The sequence below is a fragment of the Hyperolius riggenbachi genome, chromosome 9 (genome assembly GCF_040937935.1).
Source record: "Hyperolius riggenbachi isolate aHypRig1 chromosome 9, aHypRig1.pri, whole genome shotgun sequence".
NCBI classification, from domain to species: Eukaryota; Metazoa; Chordata; class Amphibia; order Anura; family Hyperoliidae; genus Hyperolius; species Hyperolius riggenbachi.
The window spans coordinates 148,576,744-148,600,163 of NC_090654.1; the positions used below are offsets into that span (position 1 = coordinate 148,576,744).

Consider the following 23,420-nt stretch of genomic DNA (forward strand, 5'->3'; position numbering starts at 1 on the left):
GGTCTGTCAGTGTGAAGCAGTACACACGCAAGATGTTTTCAAGCACTTTATGCCTCCAATTTAGGAATGCAATGTGATTTCTGCCCTTTAGGGATTATAACCCAGCTCTGCATCAAATCCGTAATTTTCCCAGGGACTTTTGGCGTATTGTTGTACTTGCACTCCAATGTTGGGTTCCCTACATCTCTGCAAACCAGAGTTACGGGGGTGCAAAAGTGCTAAATTCCCCCATAGGCTTTCATTGGGCCTCCTATTTCACTTTCCAAAATCTCACATTTTTTGAAAGGGCAATGGCTCAGCAGTAGCACATTTTCTAGCATTGTAGGGACCGCTGGGCAGTCCGCATAGACGCGATCGCGGCTGCGCAGCTCTAGGACCTCCTCCCGATGCGTCCGATGTATGCACGTATATTGATGATGCAGCGGGAGGAGGCCCTAGAGCTGTGCAGCCGCAATCGCGTCTATGTGGACTGTGGCGGCCATATTGAGGGGGGAATGAGAACCCGACCCGTTCGGAGGGGTCGGGACCTGACCAGGGCAGGTATTACTGCGGTAGCCATGGCGGAATGAACAGGAGGGCGCGGATGGAGTCCTCCATGGATCTGGATTATGAAAAAGTATTTAACTTTTTTCACATTTGTGGCCTCGGAAGTCCTTTAATTTTTTTTTTTTATTATTATTTTTATGTGCTGAGTGTGGGGAAATCTGAAAAAAAATGGTGTGGGGTCCCCCCTCCTGAGCCTCTGTAACTCCTTGTCCTCATGCAGGCTGGGATAGCCAGAATGCGGAGCCCCGGCCGACTGGGGCTTCGCACCCTGAGCTATACCAGCCCACATGGTCCATGGCATGGGGGGGCTCCGGGGGGGAGGGGTGGCCAAGCCTTCCCCTCCCCCCCTCGGAGCCCTTGTCCAATCCATGGACAAGGGGCTCTTCCCCACCTCCGGTGCCCCAGGAGGAGGTGGGGGTGACGACTCCCGGGGGGGGGGTTCATGGTGGCATCTGGGAGTCCCCTTTAATAATGGGACCCCAGATGCCCACCCCCCTCCCAGGAGAAATGAGTATAGGGGTACAAAGTGCCCCTTACCCATTTCCACAAAGGGTTAAATAAAAATAAAAACACAACCACGAGAAAGGTATTAGTATTCTAAAATAACCATAGCCTGTACATTTAAAAAAAAAATCCCACGCCAATATCCTCGGTAAAAAATCCAATGAATACAGTATCCTCTTATCTTGCGATCTTCAATTAAATTGATTGAAGATCTCCGATGCCCCCACATAGCAGAGAATGCATCCTTTGGGACACATAGCTGCTGGCTCCCGCTGTCTCTCCCCACCTGCCTTCACCTGTCACCCTCACCTAGGCTGGCTATACGTCCTGCTCAGGACACATTCTAAGCTATACTAACGGTTCATGAATCATCCGGTTCTTTTTAATGAATTGGTTCTTTTTTTTAATGAGTCAACACTTTTTTCTTTGAAACTTTAAAATTGATTTTCTCAAAAAGTATAAGGTCTTTTTGAATTTTTTTTCCTCTTGTTCCCACTATTCCACTTAACATTCCCAGCAATTTTGGTATTTCTAGCTTTTAAAGGGGCTTTGCTATTAACCGCTAAAGTCGTTGGGGGTTTATTTTCCCACGGTCAGAAGGAGAATTTACATTGAAACTTTAAAATCAATTTTTCTCAAAAACTATAAGGTCTTTTTTAATTTTTTTTCCCTCTTGTTCCCACTGTTCTACTTAACCACTTCCCGACCGCCGTATTGACAATTGGCAGCCGGGAAGTGGACCCCGCAAGGACCGCCGTATTGACAAATGGCGGCGGTCCTTGTAGGGGCATGGGCGGAGCGATCGCGTCATCCGTGACACGATCCTCCGCCGGCGCCTGTCTCCGCTCACCCGCCGCAACATCCCGCCGGCCACACGGAAGCGCCGGCGGGATGTTAACCCTGCGATCGCCGCATACAAAGTGTATAATACACTTTGTAATGTTTCCAAAGTGTATTATACAGGCTGCCTCCTGCCCTGGTGGTCCCAATGTCCGAGGGACCACCAGGGCAGGCTGCAGCCACCCTATGTCGCACCCAAGCACACTGATTTCTCCCCCCCCTGCCCCAGATCGCCCACAGCACCCCTCAGACCCCCCCGCCCACCCCCCAGACCCCTGTTTGCACCCAATCACCCCCCTAATCACCCATCAATCACTCCCTGTCACTATCTGTAAACGCTATTTTTTTTTTATCCCCCCCCCCTGACCCCTGACCCCTCCTGATCACCCCCCCACCCCTCAGATTCTCCCCAGACCCCCCCAGTCCTCCCCCCCCCCTGTGTACTGTATGCATCTATCCCCCTGATCACCTGTCAATCACCCATCAATCAGCCCCTGTCACTGCCACCCATCAATCAGCCCCTAACCTGCCCCTTGCGGGCAATCTGATCACCCACCCACACCAATAGATCGCCCGCAGATCCGACGTCAGATCATCTCCCAAGTGCAGTGTTTACATCTGGTATCTACCCTAAACACCCACTAATTACCCATCAATCACCCATCAATCACCCCCTATCACCACCTGTCACTGTTACCCATCAGATCAGACCCTAATTTGCCCCTTGCGGGCACCCAATCACCCGCCTACACGCTCAGATTGCCCTCAGACCCCCCCTTATCAATTCGCCAGTGCAATATTTACATCTGTGCTTCCCTGTAATAACCCACTGATCACCTGTCAATCACCTGTCAATCACCCATCAATCACTCCCTGTCACTGCCACCCAATCACCCCCTGTCACTGCCACCCATCAATCAGCCCCTAACCTGCCCCTTGCGGGCAATCTGATCACCCACCCACACCAATAGATCGCCCGCAGATCCGACGTCAGATCACCTCCCAAGTGCAGTGTTTACATCTGTTCTCTACCCTAAACACCCACTAATTACCCATCAATCACCCCCTATCACCACCTGTCACTGTTACCCATCAGATCAGACCCTAATCTGCCCCTTGCGGGCACCCAATCAACCGCCTACACGCTCAGATTGCCCTCAGACCCCCCCCCCCTCTCCCTTATCAATTCGCCAGTGCATTAGTTACATCTGCCCTTCCCTGTAATAACCCACTGATCACCTGTCAATCACCCATCAATCACCCCCTGTCACTGCCACCCATTAATCACCCCCTGGCACTGCCACCCATCAATCTGCCCCTAACCTGCCCCTTGCGGGCAATCTGATCACCCACCCACACCAATAGATCGCCCGCAGATCCGACGTCAGATCACCTCCCAAGTGCAGCGTTTACATCTGTTATCTACCCTAAAAACCCATTAATTACCCATCAATCACCCCCTATCACCACCTGTCACTGTTACCCATCAGATCAGACCCTAATCTGCCCCTTGCGGGCACCCAATCACCCGCCTACACGCTCAGATTGCCCTCAGACCCCCTCTTATCAATTCGCCAGTGCATTAGTTACATCTGTTCTTCCCTGTAATAACCCACTGATCACCTGTCAATCACCTGTCAATCACCCATCAATCACCCCCTGTCACTGCCACCCATCAATCACCCCCTGGCACTGCCACCCATCACCCCCTGGCATTGCCACCCATCAATCACCCCCTGTCACTGCCACTCATCAATCAGCCCCTAACCTGCCCCTTGCGGGCAATCTGATCACCCACCCACACCAATAGTTTGCCCGCAGATCCGACGTCAGATCACCTCCCAAGTGCAGTGTTTATATCTGTTCTCTACCCTAAACACCCACTAATTATCCATCAATTACCCCCTGTCACTGCTACCTATCAGATTAGACCCCTATCTGCCCCTAGGGCACTCAATCACCCGCCCACACCCTCAGAATGCCCTCAGGCCCCAGCCCTGATCACCTCGCCAGTGCATTGCTTGCATCTATTCCCCCCTCTAATCACACCTTGGGACACCCATCAATCACCTCCTGTCACCCCCTAGCACACCTACCCATCAGATCAGGCCCTAATTTGCCCCGTGTGGGCTCCTGATCACTCGGCCAAACCCTCAGATCCCCCTCAGACCCCCTTCTGATCACCTCCCCAGTGCATTGATTGCATCTATTTTCCCCTCTAACCACCCCCTGAGAAACCCATCAATCACCTCCTGTCACCCCCCTAGCACTCCTATCCATCAGATCAGGCCCAATACAACCTGTCAACTAAAAGGCCACCCTGCATATGACCGGTTCCACAAAATTCGCCCCCTCATAGACCACCTGTCATCAAAATTTGCAGATGCTTATACCCCTGAACAGTCATTTTGAGACATTTGGTTTCCAGACTACTCACAGTTTTGGGCCCGTAAAATGCCAGGGCGGTATAGGAACCCCACAAACTGACCCCATTTTAGAAAGAAGACACCCCAAGGTATTCTGTTAGTAGTACGGTGAGTTCATAGAAGATTTTATTTTTTGTCAAAAGTTAGCAGAAATTGATTTTTGTTTTTTTTACACAAAGTGTCATTTTTCACTAACTTGTGACAAAAAAATAAAAACTTCTATGAACTCGCCATACTCCTAACGGAATACCTTGGGGTGTCTTCTTTCTAAAATTGGGTCATTAGTGGGGTTCCTATACTGCCCTGGCATTTTAGGGGCCCTAAACCGTGAGGTGTAGTCTTGAAACAAAAATGACCTGTGAAATCCTAAAGGTACTCATTGGACTTTGGGCCCCTTAGCGCAGTTAGGCTGCAAAAAAGTGCCAATCATGTGGTATCGCCGTACTCGGGAGAAGTAGTATAATGTGTTTTGGGGTGTATTTTTACACATACCCATGCTGGGTGGGAGAAATACCTCTGTAAATGACAATCTTTTGATTTTTTTTACACACAATTAGTGTTGGGCGAACAGTGTTCGCCACTGTTCGGGTTCTGCAGAACATCACCCTGTTCGGGTGATGTTCGGGTTCGGCCGAACACCTGATGGTGTTCGGCCAAACTGTTCAGCCATATGGCCGAACTAAGAGCGCATGGCCGAACGTTACCCGAACGTTCGGCTAGCGCTGTGATTGGCCGAACGGGTCACGTGTAGTGTTGGGCGAACATCTAGATGTTCGGGTTCGGGCCGAACATGGCCGAACTCCGAACATAATGGAAGTCAATGGGGACCCGAACTTTCGTGCTTTGTAAAGCCTACTTATATGCTACATACCCCAAATTTACAGGGTATGTGCACCTTGGGAGTGGGTACAAGAGGAAATTTTTTTTTAGCAAAAAGAGCTTATAGTTTTTGAGAAAATCGATTTTAAAGTTTCAAAGGGAAAACTGTCTTTTAAATGCGGGAAATGTCTGTTTTCTTTGCACAGGTAACATGCTTTTTGTCGGCATGCAGTCATAAATGTAATACATATAAGAGGTTCCAGGAAAAGGGACCGGTAACGCTAACCCAGCAGCAGCACACGTGATGGAACAGGAGGAGGGTGGCGCAGGAGGAGAAGGTCACGCTTTGAGACACAACAACCCAGGCCTTGCATGAGGACAAGAAGCGTGCGGATAGCAATTTGCATTTTGTCGCCATGCAGTCATAAATGTAATACAGATGAGAGGTTCAATAAACAGGGACCGGAAACGCTAACCCATCACAGATGTTCATTGTTCATGTTACTTGGTTGGGGTCCGGGAGTGTTGCGTAGTCGTTTCCAATCCAGGATTGATTCATTTTAATTTGAGTCAGACGGTCTGCATTTTCTGTAGGGAGGCGGATACGCCGCCGATCTGTGACGATGCCTCTGGCAGCACTGAAACAGCGTTCCGACATAACGCTGGCTGCCGGGCAAGCCAGCACCTCTATTGCGTACATTGCCAGTTTGTGCCAGGTGTCTAGCTTCGATACCCAATAGTTGAAGGGTGCAGATGGATTGTTCAACACAGCTACGCCATCTGACATGTAGTCCTTGACCATCTTCTCCAGGCGATCGGTGTTGGAGGTGGATCTGCACGCTTGCTGTTCTGTGTGCTGCTGCATGGGTGTCAGAAAATTTTCCCACTCCAAGGACACTGCCGATACCATTCCCTTTTGGGCACTAGCTGCGGCTTATGTTGTTTGCTGCCCTCCTGGTCGTCCTGGGTTTGCGGAAGTCAGTCTGTCGGCGTACAACTGGCTAGAGGAGGGGGAGGATGTCAATCTCCTCTCTAAAGTCTCCACAAGGGCCTGCTGGTATTCTTCCATTTTGACCTGTCTGGCTCTTTCTTCAAGCAGTTTTGGAACATTGTGTTTGTACCGTGGATCCAGAAGGGTATAAACCCAGTAATTGGTGTTGTCCAGAATGCGCACAATGCATGGGTCGCGTTCAATGCAGTCCTAGGCCGAAGAGGTCATAGCCTAGGGTCACAAAACCTGTTTATTTGGGCAATTTCAATGGTGGCGAGTCTGACGTACATAAATCGCAGCAATGGCCGTTAGCAACGTCTGAATCTCACGAAATGTCTCATGCAGGTAGAAGACATATTGTTAGACTTGGGCTCCAAAGATGGGTTCCCTACATCTCTGCAAACCAGAGTTACAGGGCTCCAAATTTGGTAAAATCCCCTTATAGGCTTTCATTGGGCCTCCTATTTACAGTTCCAAAATCTCACATCTTTTCAAAGGGCAATTACTCAGCAGTGGCAAATTTTCTAGCATTGTAGGGACCCTTAAGGGGAACATGACTGGTGAGTTTCGGGCCCCTAGGCCAAAGAGGTCATAGCCTAGGGTCACAAAAACCTGTTTATTTGGGCTATTTCAATGGTAGTGATGGTGACGTACATAAATCGCAGCAATGGCCGTTAGCAAAGTCTGAATCTCACGAAATGTCTCATGCAGGTAGAAGACATATTGTTAGACTTGGATTCCAAAGATGGGGTCCCTACATCTCTGCAAACCAGAGTTACAGGGGTCCAAAATTGGTAAAATCCCCCATAGGATTTCATTGCCTCCCTATTTCACTTTCCAAAATCTCACATCTTTTCAAAGGGCAATGGCTCAGCAGTACCAAATTTTCTAGCATTGTAGGGACCCTTAGGGGGAACATGACTGGTGAGTTTCGGGCCCCTAGGCCGAAGAGGTCATAGCCTAGGGTCACAAAAACCTGTTTATTTGGGCTATTTCAATGGTAGTGATGGTGACGTACATAAATCGCAGCAATGGCCGTTAGCAACGTCTGAATCTCACGAAATGTCTCATGCTGGTAGAAGACATATTGTTAGACTTGGATTCCAAAGATGGGGTCCCTACATCTCTGCAAACCAGAGTTACAGGGGTCCAAAATTGGTAAAATCCCCCATAGGATTTCATTGCCTCCCTATTTCACTTTCCAAAATCTCACATCTTTTCAAAGGGCAATGGCTCAGCAGTACCAAATTTTCTAGCATTGTAGGGACCCTTAGGGGGATCATGACTGGTGAGTTTTGCCACTGCTGAGCCATTGCCCTTTGAAATGGTGTGAGATTTTGGAACGGTAAATAGGAGGCCCAATGAAATCCTATGGGGGATAGGGGCCCGAAACTCACCAGTCATGTTCCCCCTAAGGGTCCCTACAATGCTAGAAAATTTGGTACTGCTGAGCCATTGCCCTTTGAAAAGATGTGAGATTTTGGAAAGTGAAATAGGGAGGCAATGAAATCCTATGGGGGATTTTACCAATTTTGGACCCCTGTAACTCTGGTTTGCAGAGATGTAGGGACCCCATCTTTGGAATCCAAGTCTAACAATATGTCTTCTACCTGCATGAGACATTTCGTGAGATTCAGACTTTGCTAACGGCCATTGCTGCGATTTATGTACGTCACCATCACTACCATTGAAATAGCCCAAATAAACAGGTTTTTGTGACCCTAGGCTATGACCTCTTCGGCCTAGGGGCCCGAAACTCACCAGTCATGTTCCCCCTAAGGGTCCCTACAATGCTAGAAAATTTGGTACTGCTGAGCCATTGCCCTTTGAAAAGATGTGAGATTTTGGAAAGTGAAATAGGGAGGCAATGAAATCCTATGGGGGATTTTACCAATTTTGGACCCCTGTAACTCTGGTTTGCAGAGATGTAGGGACCCCATCTTTGGAATCCAAGTCTAACAATATGTCTTCTACCTGCATGAGACATTTCGTGAGATTCAGACTTTGCTAACGGCCATTGCTGCGATTTATGTACGTCACCATCACTACCATTGAAATAGCCCAAATAAACAGGTTTTTGTGACCCTAGGCTATGACCTCTTTGGCCTAGGGGCCCGAAACTCACCAGTCATGTTCCCCTTAAGGGTCCCTACAATGCTAGAAAATTTGCCACTGCTGAGTAATTGCCCTTTGATAAGATGTGAGATTTTGGAACTGTAAATAGGAGGCCCAATGAAAGCCTATGGGGGATTTTACCAAATTTGGAGCCCTGTAACTCTGGTTTGCAGAGATGTAGGGAACCCATCTTTGGAGCCCAAGTCTAACAATATGTCTTCTACCTGCATGAGACATTTCGTGAGATTCAGACGTTGCTAACGGCCATTGCTGCGATTTATGTACGTCAGACTCGCCACCATTGAAATTGCCCAAATAAACAGGTTTTGTGACCCTAGGCTATGACCTCTTCGGCCTAGGACTGCATTGAACGCGACCCACGCATTGTGCGCATTCTGGACAACACCAATTACTGGGTTTATACCCTTCTGGATCCACGGTACAAACACAATGTTCCAAAACTGCTTGAAGAAAGAGCCAGACAGGTCAAAATGGAAGAATACCAGCAGGCCCTTGTGGAGACTTTAGAGAGGAGATTGACATCCTCCCCCTCCTCCAGCCAGTTGTACGCCGACAGACTGACTTCCGCAAACCCAGGACGACCAGGAGGGCAGCAAACAACATAAGCCGCAGCTAGTGCCCAAAAGGGAATGGTATCGGCAGTGTCCTTGGAGTGGGAAAATTTTCTGACACCCATGCAGCAGCACACAGAACAGCAAGCGTGCAGATCCACCTCCAACACCGATCGCCTGGAGAAGATGGTCAAGGACTACATGTCAGATGGCGTAGCTGTGTTGAACAATCCATCTACACCCTTCAACTATTGGGTATCGAAGCTAGACACCTGGCACAAACTGGCAATGTACGCAATAGAGGTGCTGGCTTGCCCGGCAGCCAGCGTTATGTCGGAACGCTGTTTCAGTGCTGCCGGAGGCATCGTCACAGATCGGCGGCGTATCCGCCTCTCCACAGAAAATGCAGACCGTCTGACTCAAATTAAAATGAATCAATCCTGGATTGGAAACGACTACGCAACACTCCCGGACCCCAACCAAGTAACATGAACAATGAACATCTGTGATGGGTTAGCGTTTCCGGTCCCTGTTTATTGAACCTCTCATCTGTATTACATTTATGACTGCATGGCGACAAAATGCAAATTGCTATCCGCACGCTTGTTGTCCTCATGTAAGGCCTGGGTTGTTGTGTCTCAAAGCGTGGCCTTCTCCTCCTGCGCCACCCTCCTCCTGTTCCATCACGTGTGCTGCTGCTGGGTTAGCGTTACCGGTCCCTTTTCCTGGAACCTCTTATATGTATTACATTTATGACTGCATGCCGACAAAATGCATGTTACCTGTGCAAAGAAAACAGACATTTCCCGCATTTAAAAGACAGTTTTCCCTTTGAAACTTTAAAATCGATTTTCTCAAAAACTATAAGCTCTTTTTGCTAATTTTTTTTCCTCTTGTACCCACTCCCAAGGTGCACATACCCTGTAAATTTGGGGTATGTAGCATGTAAGGAGGCTTTACAAAGCACAAAAGTTCGGGTCCCCATTGACTTCCATTATGTTCGGAGTTCGGGTCGAACACCCGAACATCGCGGCCATGTTCGGCCTGTTCGGCCCGAACCCGAACATCTAGATGTTCGCCCAACACTACACACAATTGTCCATTTACAGAGTTATTTCTCCCACCCAGCATGGGTATGTGTAAAAATACACCCCAAAACACATTGTACTACTTCTCCCGAGTACGGCGATACCACATGTGTGGCACTTTTTTGCACCCTAACTGCGTTCAGGGGCCCAAAGTCCAATGAGTACCTTTAGGATTTCACAGGTCATTTTGAGAAATTTTGTTTCAAGACTACTCCTCACGGTTTAGGGCCCCTAAAATGCCAGGACAGTATAGGAACCCCACAAATGACTCCATTTTAGAAAGAAGACACCCCAAGGTATTCTGTTAGTAGTACGGCGAGTTCATAGAAGATTTTATTTTTTGTCACAAGTTAGCGGAAATTGATTTTTATTGTTTTTTTTACAAAGTGTCATTTTCCGCTAACTTGTGACAAAAAATAAAATCTTCTATGAACTCACCGTACTACTAACGGAATACGTTGGGGTGTCTTCTTTCCTAAATGGGGTCATTTGTGGGGTTCCTATACTGTCCTGGCATTTTAGGGGCCCTAAACCGTGAGGAGTAGTCTTGAAACGAAATTTCTCAAAATGACCTGTGAAATCCTAAAGGTACTCATTGGACTTTGGGCCCCTTAGCGCAGTTAGGGTGCAAAAAAGTGCCACACATGTGGTATCGCCGTACTCAGGAGAAGTAGTATAATGTGTTTTGGGGTGTATTTTTACACATACCCATGCTGAGTGGGAGAAAGATCTCTGTAAATGGACAATTGTGTGTAAAAAAAATTAAAAAATTGTCATTTACAGAGATATTTCTCCCACCCAGCATTGGTATGTGTAAAAATACACCCCAAAACATATTATACTACTTCTCCTGAGTACGGCAATTCCACATGTGTGGCACTTTTTTGCAGCCTAACTGCGCTAAGGGGCCCAAAGTCCAATGAGCACCTTTAGGCTTTACAGGGGTGCTTACAAATTAGCACCCCCCAAAATGCGAGGACAGTAAACACACCCCACAAATGACCCCATTTTGGAAAGTAGACACTTCAAGGTATTCAGAGAGGGGCATGGTGAGTCCGTGGCAGATTTCATTTTTTTTTTGTCGCAAGTTAGAAGAAATGGAAACTTTTTTTTTTTTTTTTGTCACAAAGTGTCATTTTCCGCTTACTTGTGACAAAAATTAATATCTTCTATGAACTCACTATGCCTCTCAGTGAATACTTTGGGATGTCTTCTTTCCAAAATGGGGTCATTTGGGGGGTATTTATACTATCCTGGAATTCTAGCCCCTCATGAAACATGTCAGGTGGTCAGAAAAGTCATAGATGCTTGAAAATGGGAAAATTCACTTTTTGCACCATAGTTTGTAAACGCTATAACTTTTACCCAAACCAATAAATATACACTGAATGGGGTTTTTTTTTTAATCAAAAACATGTTTGTCCACATTTTTCGCGCTGCATGTATACAGAAATTTTACTTTATTTGAAAAATGTCAGCACAGAAAGTTAAAAAAAATCATTTTTTTGCCAAAATTCATGTCTTTTTTGATGAATATAATAAAAAGTAAAAATCGCAGGAGCAATCAAATAGCACCAAAAGAAAGCTTTATTAGTGACAAGAAAAGGAGCCAAAATTCATTTAGGTGGTAGGTTGTATGAGCGAGCAATAAACCGTGAAAGCTGCAGTGGTCCGAATGGAAAAAAAGTGGCCGGTTCTTAAGGGGGGTAAAGCCCACGGTCCTCAAGTGGTTAACATTCCCAGCAATTTTGGTGTTTCTAGTTTTTAAATGGGCTTTGCTATTAACTGCTAAAGTCGGCGGGCGTTTAATTTTCCCACGGTCAGAAGCAGATCTTTAAAATCAATTTTCTCAAAAACTATAAGGTCTTTCTGAAAAAAAATTTCCCCTCTTGAAGTCACTGAAAAAACTCAGGTGTTAGACACATTGAAACATCTTTTCCATCACTTTTGTGGCCAGCATAAAGGTTTCTAGTTTTCAAAGTTTGCCTCCCCATTGAAGTCTATTGCGGTTCGCAAAAGTTCCTGCGAACTGAACTTTTTGCAAAAGTTCGTGAACCGAAAATCGGAGGTTTGGGCCATCTCTAGTTAACACCTGTATACATACAGTGGTGTGCGAAAGTTTGGGGAGCCTTGTTAATCGTCATTTTGCTGTATAAATCGTTGGTTGTTACGATAAAAAATGTCAATTAAATATATCATAAAGGAGACACACTCAGTGATTTTTAAGAAGTGAAATGAAGTTTATTGGATTTACAGAAAGTGTTCAATAATTGTTTAAACAAAATTAGGCAGGTGCATATATTTGGGCACTGTTGTCATTTTATTGATTCCAAAAAAGAAATGAAATCAATATTTAGTAGATCCTCCTTTTGCAGAAATTACAGCCTCTAAACGCTTCCTGTAGGTTCCAATGAGAGTCTAGATTCTAGTTGAAAGTATTTTGGACCATTCCTCTTTACAAAACTGTGACGCCAGGCGACGCCCAGTCGTCCAAAACGCACAAAAATCGCAGATCCAGCAGTCGTTACTGATCACCGCAATCGATCGCACATGTATTGCAGGGCTTAGAATGACAAACTTTGGTTTTAAGATAGACAGTTCTGGGAAAGGAAGTTCATTGCGTTTAACACATAGCTGTAAACAAGCTGGTTCCCCGGCCCCCTGGAGAGCTAATGGCCCCTCTCAGAGGATATGCCAGCTGTTTCAGCTCTGATAAGGAGGCCTAGATTCAGCCAGGCAGGCTACGAGTCCCCGGGAGGTCTTGATACCTTGCTCCCTGGGAAGGATCAAAGGGAGCCAGTTGCCAGCACACACCCTGAATGACCTGAGGCTCATAGCATAATCCATAACTTCCCAGATCTGTCATATTTCTGGGGTTCCTGAGATGGCAGCTTCGCCAAATGTGGGGAAAGTGTAGCATGAGTCCCGGTGCTGGTTCTGTGAAATTCCCAGAACTCTGTCCCCTAAACTCTCATAGCAATATGGGTTTGAAGAGACGGGGGGTAAATTCTCATGATAGACCTATCATATTTCATGTCCTAGGATTCGAACAATCATGCTGAGCGTGAATATGCGGTATAGGTTTTAACTGCCCCCACGTGCACCCCAAGACAGGCAGAACTAGAATTCTGCCAGTCTGAGGGTCTGTAAGGATGAGACAGCCCCTGCTCCATCCTCCCGAGGCTGGACTTGTGCCTGTCATAGCCACTCCCCGCAGAGAGGGGTGATAAAACTATTGACAGGCTGAAACGCAAGTGTCCTCCACCTTGAAACTTCACCTTGATCACATCTGTGCCAGCTTGAGAATATACTGGCATCCACCTGGTCTGAACTCTGAACTTTGAACTGAAACAAAAGGAACTCTACAAGTTTTTCCCTGCAGGACGTATAGAGTTGCACCCTCCTGGGTATGTAACCGCTGATGTGCCACAGCAAGCTCGGTCACCAGCCAAGCAATAAGGTAGAAGAAGATTCAGCCGGCACCATCATATGCTCTTTCAAAGATTTATTGGATCACTGTCAAATCGTACAAAAGTACATCATGCGACGTTTCGGAACGATGGTGTGTTCCTTTCTCAAGCCATGACAGTTACAACTTTACACAGAAATCACAATGCTTTTATAGTACATCATATCATTCAAATTATCCAATCCTAGTCCTCAATACAACAAGGACCAATCCCTGCCCGCTATGTCATAGTCGGACCTGATGGGAAACAAGTTCACGTAAGTTTGAACCAATGGAGGTGTCTGACTCACCTCTTCATGTCCTCCCAGTTCCGCATATCCGCTATGTTAGCTATGTTAGGGTAATGGAACTCATGAACCTGAGGAAGTGACTGTGCAAGCGCAGGCCAGTGTTTTTTGATAATTTTAGCAACTTCTTTACTCAAGACATTGTATTGTGTTACAAAAAGTATGCGGCTGCCAGTATTACTCCCAGGTCCACGAGTGGTATCCATAGCCCCATCCCGTGCCTCCGCAATCAGACGACCAGGGTAGTGTCTCTGTAAAAATTTCTGTGACATTTCGTTAAATCTCATCTCTCGTTGGTCTCCCTCGCCCACTATCCGGCCAACCCTTCTAAACTTCCAAAAAACACTGGCCTGCGCTTGCACAGTCACTCCCTCAGGTTCATGAGTTCCATTACCCTCCACTCATCTCATATAAAAGAGCCCCCACTTTGAGGGATAAACTTACCCATGCGGAGATGAGAACTCTGGTTAGGCCCCCTGAGGGCTCCAGGAGTGGCATGTATCCATGCCTCAACTGTGTCCACTGCAATTCGATGATCAGGAGTAGTGTCTTCACTCACCCTAGATCAGGTAAAAGATTTTTTATTAGAAATATCTACAACTGCGATTCTCAATACGTAGTGTATATTTTGAAATGCCCATGTGGCCTACTATATGTAGGTGAAACCACTCAAAAATTTAAAAAGAGGATCTCTGCACATAAATATGCTATTCGGGAACGTCTCATAGAGCAGCCTGTTGCATGTCATTTTGTCCAAAACAATCATCATGTAAGTCAATTGCGCTGTCAAATTATTGACAGCGTACCTTTACTAAAGAGGGGAGGGGACAGACATAGGCAGCTGCTGCTACGTGAGGCATTCTGGATAAAAACATTAGACACCCTAGAACCTAGGGGTATGAATCGAGAATACAACCTACTGCCACTATTATAATAATTGGTTAAATATGGTTTTTCTTTTCATTTTTATTTGTCTAATTGTTTTACATTTATTGCTATAATTATGATCATTTTCACTAACATCTCTCTTTTGACCCCATTAGTGATATAAATATAGAACTTTACTATGTGTATAAAGTGTTATATATCTTTTCTGCCGGTGCGGAGTCCTCCTTTAGTCCGCCCGCTGTGGTTGCCCCATTGCTATGACAACGCGTCTTAATGACGCTGTTGTCTAACTAGGAGACGCAGGGCCGGCTGGTGCGTGGACTTTCCACATGACTGGCCGGCGTGAAGTGGTGACGCTATGCGCTCTGCTTTCCGGAAGCAGGCGGCCCTCCGCCTGCATCCACTCCGTCTCCTAGGTAACGTCTTCTGACGTTACTAGCACCGCCCATTGCATACGCTGTTCCCCATCAGGTCCGCGTGACCGATAGGAGGTAACATCCAGCGTTATGCTGGGCGGGGGGCTAACATAGCGGATATGCGGAACTGGGAGGACATGAAGAGGTGAGTCAGACACCTCCATTGGTTCAAACTTACGTGAACTTGTTTCCCATCAGGTCCGACTATGACATAGCGGGCAGGGATTGGTCCTTGTTGTATTGAGGACTAGGATTGGATAATTTGAATGATATGATGTACTACAAAAGCATTGTGATTTCTGTGTAAAGTTGTAACTGTCATGGCTTGAGAAAGGAACACACCATCGTTCCGAAATGTCGCATGATGTACTTTTGTACGATTTGACAGTGATCCAATAAATCTTTGAAAGAGCATATGATGGTGCCGACTGAATCTTCTTCTACAAGTTTTTCCCAGAACGGACATAAAAAACCCAACGGACACAAACCCTAAGTATTTCCTCCCTTTTTATTTCATACTGGCTATTTAGGTTTCTGTAATTGTTGATTTTAACGATTTTCTGTATGTATTAATTCTGAAACGCAAGTGTCCTCCACCTTGATCACATCTGTGCCAGCTTGAGAATATACTGGCATCCACCTGGTCTGAACTCTGAACTTTGCACTGAAACAAAAGGAACGCTACAAGTTTTTCCCAGAATGGACATATTTCCACAAACCCTAAGTATTTCCTCCCTTTTTATTTCATACTGGCTATTAAGGTTTCTATAATTGTTGATTTTAACGATTTTCTGTATATATTAATTATTTATATTGCCCGTAAATAAAGACTTTATCAAAGTCGTTTACTGTTCCGCTACACCTGCTATACAGCCATACACAGAAACTGAACTCAGGTCTCTGGAGAGACGCTACCATTGTTGATATCTAGACAGAATACAGCGTGTTTTAACCGTTTTATTTGCAGGATCAGTCAGTCAGTCGGTAGGGTCCACTGGCCCATACCAGTGGTGGTGGCAGATATACCCTGAAATAGTGTGTAAGTTGTAATTACCGTACCTCACAGGCTCTCTTCTGGTTTGTCTGCGGCCAATTCCCAACGGTTTCTACGCATTGACTGCGACTACAGTTTGCACGATAGGTGCGCTGGAACCGTTTGGAAGGCAATTGCGTTCCGACCACTAGGGCTCCTGTGACAAAAACATCTCTAGTTCATTCAGGTTTGATGGCTTCCGAGCATGGACAGCACTCTTTAACTCACACCACAGATTTTCAATTATATTCAGGTCTGGGGACTGAGAAGGCCATTCCAGAACATTGTACTTGTTCCTCTGCATGAATGCCTTAGTGGATTTTGAGCAGTATTTAGGGTCGCTGTCTTGTTGAAAGATCCAGCCCTGGTGCAGCTTCAGCTTTCTCACTGATTCCTGGATATTGGTCTCCAGAATCTGCTGATACTAAGTGGAATCCATGCATCCCTCAACTGTAACAACATTCCCAGTCCCTGCACTGGCTAAACAGCCCCACAGCATGAGGGAACCACCACCATATTTTACTGTAGGTAGCAGGTGTTTTTCTTGGAATGCTGTGTTGTTTTTCCTCCATGCATAATGCCCCTTGTTATGCCCAAATAACTCAATTTTAATTGTATCAGTCCACAGCACCTTATTCCAAAATGAAGCTGGCTTGTCCACATGGGCTTTAGCATACCTCAAGCAGCTCCGTTTGTATTGTTGGCGGAGAAAGGCTTGCTCTGCATCATTCTCGCATACAGCATCTCCTTGTGTAAAGTGCGCCGAATTGTTGAACGATGCACAGTGACTCCATCTGCAGCAACATGATGTTGTAGGTCTTTGGTACTGGTTTGTGAGTTGACCAACTGTTCTCACCATTCATCGCTTCTGTCTATCCGAGATTTTTCTTGGTCTGCCACTTTAAGCCTTAACTTGAACTGAGTCTGTGGTCTTCCATTTCCCCAATATGTTCCTAATTGTAGAAACCGACAACTGAAATCTCTGAGACAGCTTTCTGTATCCTTCCCTTAAACCAAAATGGTGAACAAGCTTTGTCTTCAGGTCATTTGAGAGTTGTTTTGAGACCCCCATGTTGCTACTCTTCAGAGAAACTTAAAAGAGGAACGAAACTTATAATTGACCCCCTTAAATACTCTTTCTCATAATTGTATTCACCTGTGTATGTAGGTCAGGGGTCACTGAGCTTACCAAGCCAATTTGAGTTCCAATAATTAGTTATAAATGTTTTGGAATTAATAAAAGGACAACAGTGCACAAATGTATGCACCTGCCTAATTTTATTTAAACAATTATTGCACACTTTCTGTAAATCCAATAGACTTCATTTCACTTCTTAAATATCACTGCGTCTGTCCCCTATATGATATATTTAACTGACATTTTTTATCATAACAGCCAACGATTTATGCAGGAAAATCATGAGGATTAAGAAGGTTGCCCAAACTTTTGCACCCCACTGTAAGACATGCCTTTGACTCCCTTAGGAGGACCATTCATTTTTTGAAAATACAATAACATTTGTTTAAAAAATGTAATTCTCCACATGCCCTATATTGTGGTTGCCATCTAGCAACCCACATTTGTAAGCAGCACTCTCTCCTATCATTATAAAAGTGTTAATTACTACACTAGATTGGTACTCTTGGTGTTCTCTTTTTCTTTTTTTCTTCTTGGTCTGGGAAGGACGGAAGTGGCACAGACAGCTCAGTTAGAGAGAGAAGAACTTCTACAGAACAAAAATGAGGAAGGCAAAAACAGGCAGGAATTTGCAATGCAGAGAGAGGAGTTCATTGTTTTATTGTATCGCACGATGTGATTTTATTGTTTGTTTTTATGAGATTTAAACTTGAGGGATTATTTAGAGAAAAGTGTGAAGACTCTTTATCCCAGATACTGTCAAAGTGTTGAAAATTGAGTGCATGGTGCACCTGCAGTTTGAGGTGGCCTAGATGCGGTGAGCTGCTGTTGGAAGGCGGTGTGGAGTGTACCCACAGATTGTGAGCACGGTGTTATCGATGTTCACTGGGGACCATATGTGTGTGCATAGGAGTTGATTTACAAGACTGTATTACACTATGTGGAGTCATTTGAAGTATTACAGGTCAGCTTATGTTTAAGGAGAGTGCAGCAGGATTAACAGTGTTTGAAATGCTTTACTGGAACAGTCTGCAGCGATCTCATTTAGATCATTTATTGGACATTAAATTAAGTTGATGGTTGATATTGGCACAGCTACCAACTATATTTTAGTTAGTGTAGCTGTAAGTGTAGTGAGTGTAGCGAGTGTGGCTCTGAGTGAAGTGAGTGTGGTTAGAAGTGTAGTTGGGAGTGTAGTGAGTGCAGCTAGGTGTGTTGTGAGTGTAACTGGTGTGGGCAGCAGGGGGTAGTGTAGCTGGGAACTGTAGCTAAAATAGAGACAGTTTGGGGGGAAAAGGTCCATAAGATGCCCCTGCACCATAGACGCACCAGGTTAGGTAATTTTTTGCCTGATTTTTTCTTCTAAACCTAGGTGTGTCTTATAGTCTGAGAAATATGGTAATTAGATTTACTGCATTTAAGACTGGTGACATTAAAACTGTACTGGTTAAGGGCTCTGCCTCTGACACAGGAGACCTGGGTTCAAATCTCGGCTCTGCCTGTTCAGTAAGCCAGCACCTACTCAGTAAGGAGTTTCTTGGGCAAGTCTCCTTAACACTGCTACTGCCTACTGAGTGCGCTCTAGTGGCTGCCTCGCAAGCGCTTTGAGTCCGACAGGAGAAAGGCGCTATACAAATACTGCAATTATTATTATTATTACTGTCTCATTTTTTTGACTGGAGATACACTTTATAGTAAAGACCAGGACCACTATCATAAAAAAATTGTAAAATTTAGAGTACATGTAAACACATATAAATAAGAAGTACTATATTTGCTGCTGCTTTAAGCTGCACGGCACTGCTCTGCTGCACAGTGAGTCCTAATTACCAATCTGTCACCTACGGAAGAACACAGAGGCGACCTTCATCCTCTAAGCAGCCACCTATACAGCCCCATATGCAGGACACATCACATGGTACTCCTGAACCAGACCAGGGAAGCAGCCAATTGTCACCTTCACCTGGTAGGGGATGCAGCTGGATCAGGTGAGGGTCTTCTGCAGTTGCCTCAGGGATAAGTGTAGCTAGTGGTGGCAGGGTGTGTTAGTGTACTTAAGGGGGGCGGGGGGCAGCTGTGTTTTGCATAGCTACTGGGATTAGTGTAACTGGTGGTGGCAAGTTGGGTTACTTTAGCTGGAGGGGCAGCAGGAGTTAGTGTAGTTGGCAGTGTAGCTTAGAAGTTAAACAGTTTGGGGAGAGAAGCTCCAAAAGATGCTCCTGCACCATGGACGCATCAGGTTTAGAATGTTTTTTCCTCTGGGTTTTGCCCTCTAAACCTAGTTGCGTCTTATGGCCCGAAAAAAGAGGCATTTTTCATCCACAGTAAAATGAGCTATATATTGAATTCAGACAGAACTGACAGATTTTGGGGTAGTCCATCTCTTAATGGGGGATTCTCACATCACAGCTCGGCCTTAGCTCTTTAAAAAGACACTCACTGAAAAGCATTTATGCAAAGATGCTGGCCAGTCTCCCAGCACACTGCGCACTTTTTTGGCAGTTGGTCAGAGCAACTGCCATTCACTAAGTGCTCCTGAAAATAAAGAAACCCGGAGAACTCCCCCCCCCCCCCCCATGAGGAGATGGGCTAGTCCAAAACCTGTTGGTTCTGTCAGAATTGCACTACCTACTGTAAGTGGCAGCAACATAGGAGAAAAGTAATCTATGGCTTATTTTCTTCTGGAAGAAATGTACTTCTTATTTGTATGTGTTTATATGTATTTAACAATAAGGATTTATGTGATAATGGTCCTTTAAGTACAGTTTATAGTCCAGAGAGCACATGCGACCCATGAGCCAAGCACAAGCCTGGAAACCTCATCATAAGTATCTGTAAGATATTTTCAAGTTGAAGATCTGACCTATTAGGAATTACTCACTAAAAACAAAATATATCCAAAGAACATCACTACAAAAAAAAAAAATCAAAAAAAAAAATCCTGAACTTCAGACACATCATTGATTGAACAACACTTGTCTTATTTTCAACAAATATACTTTTTCCAATAATAAATTCAAATCTTTCTATGCCATACTAACCTTCAATGATTTAACATAATTGTGGTTTAATCCAGAAGTGCAGCTGTGATATTTAACCAAAGGATCAAGGGATTCCGGAGCTTGATTGAATAACCACAACTGAAAATAATATTTGTTAACATTATTATTCCTTTTTTTATATATATATTTACATATAGCCAACATATTTTACATGTACTGTGATATTTAGGGGATCTTGGATCACTTCCAACAAATTGCAAACGGCCTTTAAGGAAATCTAAAGTGTGATGAAAAAAATAAGTTGAACTTACCTGGGGCTTCTTGCATCCCCCTGGAGTCCTCCTATACTCATGACAACGGTCCAAGTCCCTCTGGCCAGCAGCAACGACCCCCGCTTAGCTGGTGGCCAATCCCTGAAAATCTGAAGGTGCCCAGCCTGAGGTACTCCTAGAAACATGGCTGAAAGATTGAGCATGCCCATAGAGTACCAGGAGGCCCCCTAGACCTGGTGCCCCCATCATTGTAAAACTCCTAAACTAACCCTGACAAGCAGGAGATACTGAGAGCAGCCTGGAAAGTTCCAGAGTTACAGTTTAATGGTGTGAAAGTTTTGATTTTCCAGGACTAAAATCCCAGGGCCTCTCCTTGCCTATCCAAGGTGCACATGAAGGGCGATAATTGTTTGACATGCCCTTTCCGAAGCAATGACAGCTTTTTTCATTATACTGCTCTTGTGTAAATGGAAACTGTGTACCTATGGAATTTGTAGTAATATATCGATATGTTTTATCTATGACATTGTTTTCTGCATCACAGAAGAAGTGGCAGCTTTATTACAACTGTACTGGCAGTATGAGCTGCTGGGGCGCGTTTCGAGTGGGGGGGGGCACCATTAGCTTCTAAATACAGAGGGTACCTCTGGCTATCTAATGCTAAGGGACACTTGCAGCTACCTATGATGGGCAAGGGATGTGATGGAGAAGTGACAGCTTGCTCAGCCAGCACACTTGCAGTACGGTTCGCCGGGGGTTTGTAGGTTCATGAGGGGCGAAGCCTAGGGCACCAGGACATCTGTGCCTATAGGCTCCTGTGATCTAAATCCGGGCCTGGGTTCATATTTGCCTTTTCTATATTTATCTTGCAGCATTATGCTGTTACTCAAAATACTCACTTGTTCAAGGTTTAAACAACAAAATAAAGCGCAGCTTAGTTTTTGACCATATTCAGTGTATGTCACCACATAATATATGTCTTCAAGAGACCTACCTTATGGGGTCCCGAGTTATGGTACTTAAGAAGTCAGGATCTCTCACTACTACCTGTCACGTTTTTCCTCCTTTTCATGAGGTACTGCGGTCCTCCTGCACAGGTCTCTTAATGCTCATGTTGCTGACAGAGTAGATTTGCAAGGGAATTTTTCTAATACATAAATATGTGGTGGAAGGTAGGACATTTACAATAGTGTCCCTATATATAGCTCCGCCTTTTTGTTCTCAAGTGTTGGACTCTCTATTTAGTAAACTAAATTCACTCATTGAGGGCCCTCTTGTAGTTGCAGGGGATTTCAATTCAGTGGTTAATCCAGATCTGGACAGGCTGAGTAAGGGAGGTGGGTCATATCCTGCCCTGCTAAAATGGATGGATGCTTATGACTTGAGAGACCTGTGGAGGTGAAAATTTCCTGAGGGGAAGGCATATACATGTTATTCAGATACCTATAAGACCCTTTCTAGAATTGATATGATTATGGGTTCATCTGAAATGTTGACCTTTGTACAAGGGGTGCAACACCTGGGTCATGGAATCTCAGATTATTCTCTGGGCTTTGCTCTCTGGACCTTCCAGGGCCTAAGGGGATGGGCATTTGGAGAATGTACCCTTGGTGGCTGGAAGACCAGGTAATAGGGGAATGTAAAACCGCTATGACACATTATTGGAGTGAAAGTGAGGGCTCTGCGGACCCACAGATATGTTGGGATGCAGGCAAGGCAGTCCTTAGAGGTTCCTTCAAGGCTGCTAGGACTGTGATAAGAAATAATGATGTTGCCTTGCTTGAGTTTTATGAGAAAGATGCTATATCTGAATGGTACATGCTTATTGAAGCGCCTCCCAGTGCTCCATATATGGACTGGACACTTGGTACACAGGCAATACGAACTCAAACTCTTAGACAGAGCCAAAAGAAGAGACCTCATATTTTCCCAGAAAGAGTTTGAGCTAGGAAATAAATGTAGTAGGATACTTGCTCATCTCCTGAGGGGTAGCTCAGATGCTATGGCCATACCCAGAGTTTTGAATAACCGAGGTGAAATATGTACCAATTCGCTTGACATTGCTATGGCCCTTCACAACTTTTTTTGAAGACCTATACTTCACTAAGATTACGAAAGTCAACATTCAGACTAATACATTTCTTAGTGGAATGACTTTACCTTCCCTATCTAAGGAGGAATTGTGTTTGAACAACTTTCAGCAAGATGGCGCATACTACACACTGCCATCAATCCTGATGTGGAAAATGCCATAGCTGTGGTAAAGACTACATGTGTACTACATAATTTCATTCGGCCCACTAAGTCCCCAGAAAATAATGATGATTTGCCAAAGCCAATGTTATTAGCTGCCAGGGCCAACTTTGCCCACATATCTAACAGGTAAGTGAGACGGGACTCTTAATTGAAAGATCATAGAGAGTAATGTCTTCCCTGTCTGAAGTACACATTTTGCCACACACTGGAACTGAGGCACAGTCCATAACAGAAGCCCTTCCTAAATGGTATATGTGATACCTAAAATATATGTAATACCTAAAATATAACTTTTATTAATACTGATTAAAATAACAACTCCAACATAACAAACACCACCACCACCAACATATACTATGAAAATTGAGAGGGGGGTTAGGAAATAACAATTCAGATGGACTATAAGTGGACACTCTGACAAAAATATATCACAGTGTCATGAGTATTATGAGTACAAAAAATGATAGGCATCCACTATCATCAAAATAAATTGTATTAAAGTCCATATTGAAAGGGTGTGTAGGTATACTGTATATGTATATATATTAGTATATAGATCAATTTCATATACAAGTATACATGTATCTAATCAGTTGATATTAAAGTGTCTTCAGAACAGTCAGCCTCACATCTCTCACATCTGTGCGGGAAAAGCTGGCTGTATGAAACCCAGAATAGTCAAATTCTCCTTTCTGGGCAAATCCCCTAAGTGTCCCCAATGTGGACACCTGTATGGTTATAAACAACATATTTTCCCC

General features: G+C 44.9%; 1 protein-coding gene across 4 annotated transcripts in view; it reads right to left on the bottom strand.

The window, feature by feature from the left end:
* HSD17B7 (hydroxysteroid 17-beta dehydrogenase 7) overlaps nt 1-23,420 on the bottom strand; it is a 1,040,537-nt gene that overhangs the window by 59,656 nt on the left and 957,461 nt on the right. For all 4 annotated transcript variants that reach the window (XM_068253606.1, XM_068253607.1, XM_068253605.1 and 1 more), the window contains one exon: nt 20,174-20,272. In XM_068253606.1, coding sequence (XP_068109707.1) covers nt 20,174-20,272 — 99 coding nt within the window. The remainder of the gene's footprint in view (nt 1-20,173; nt 20,273-23,420) is intronic.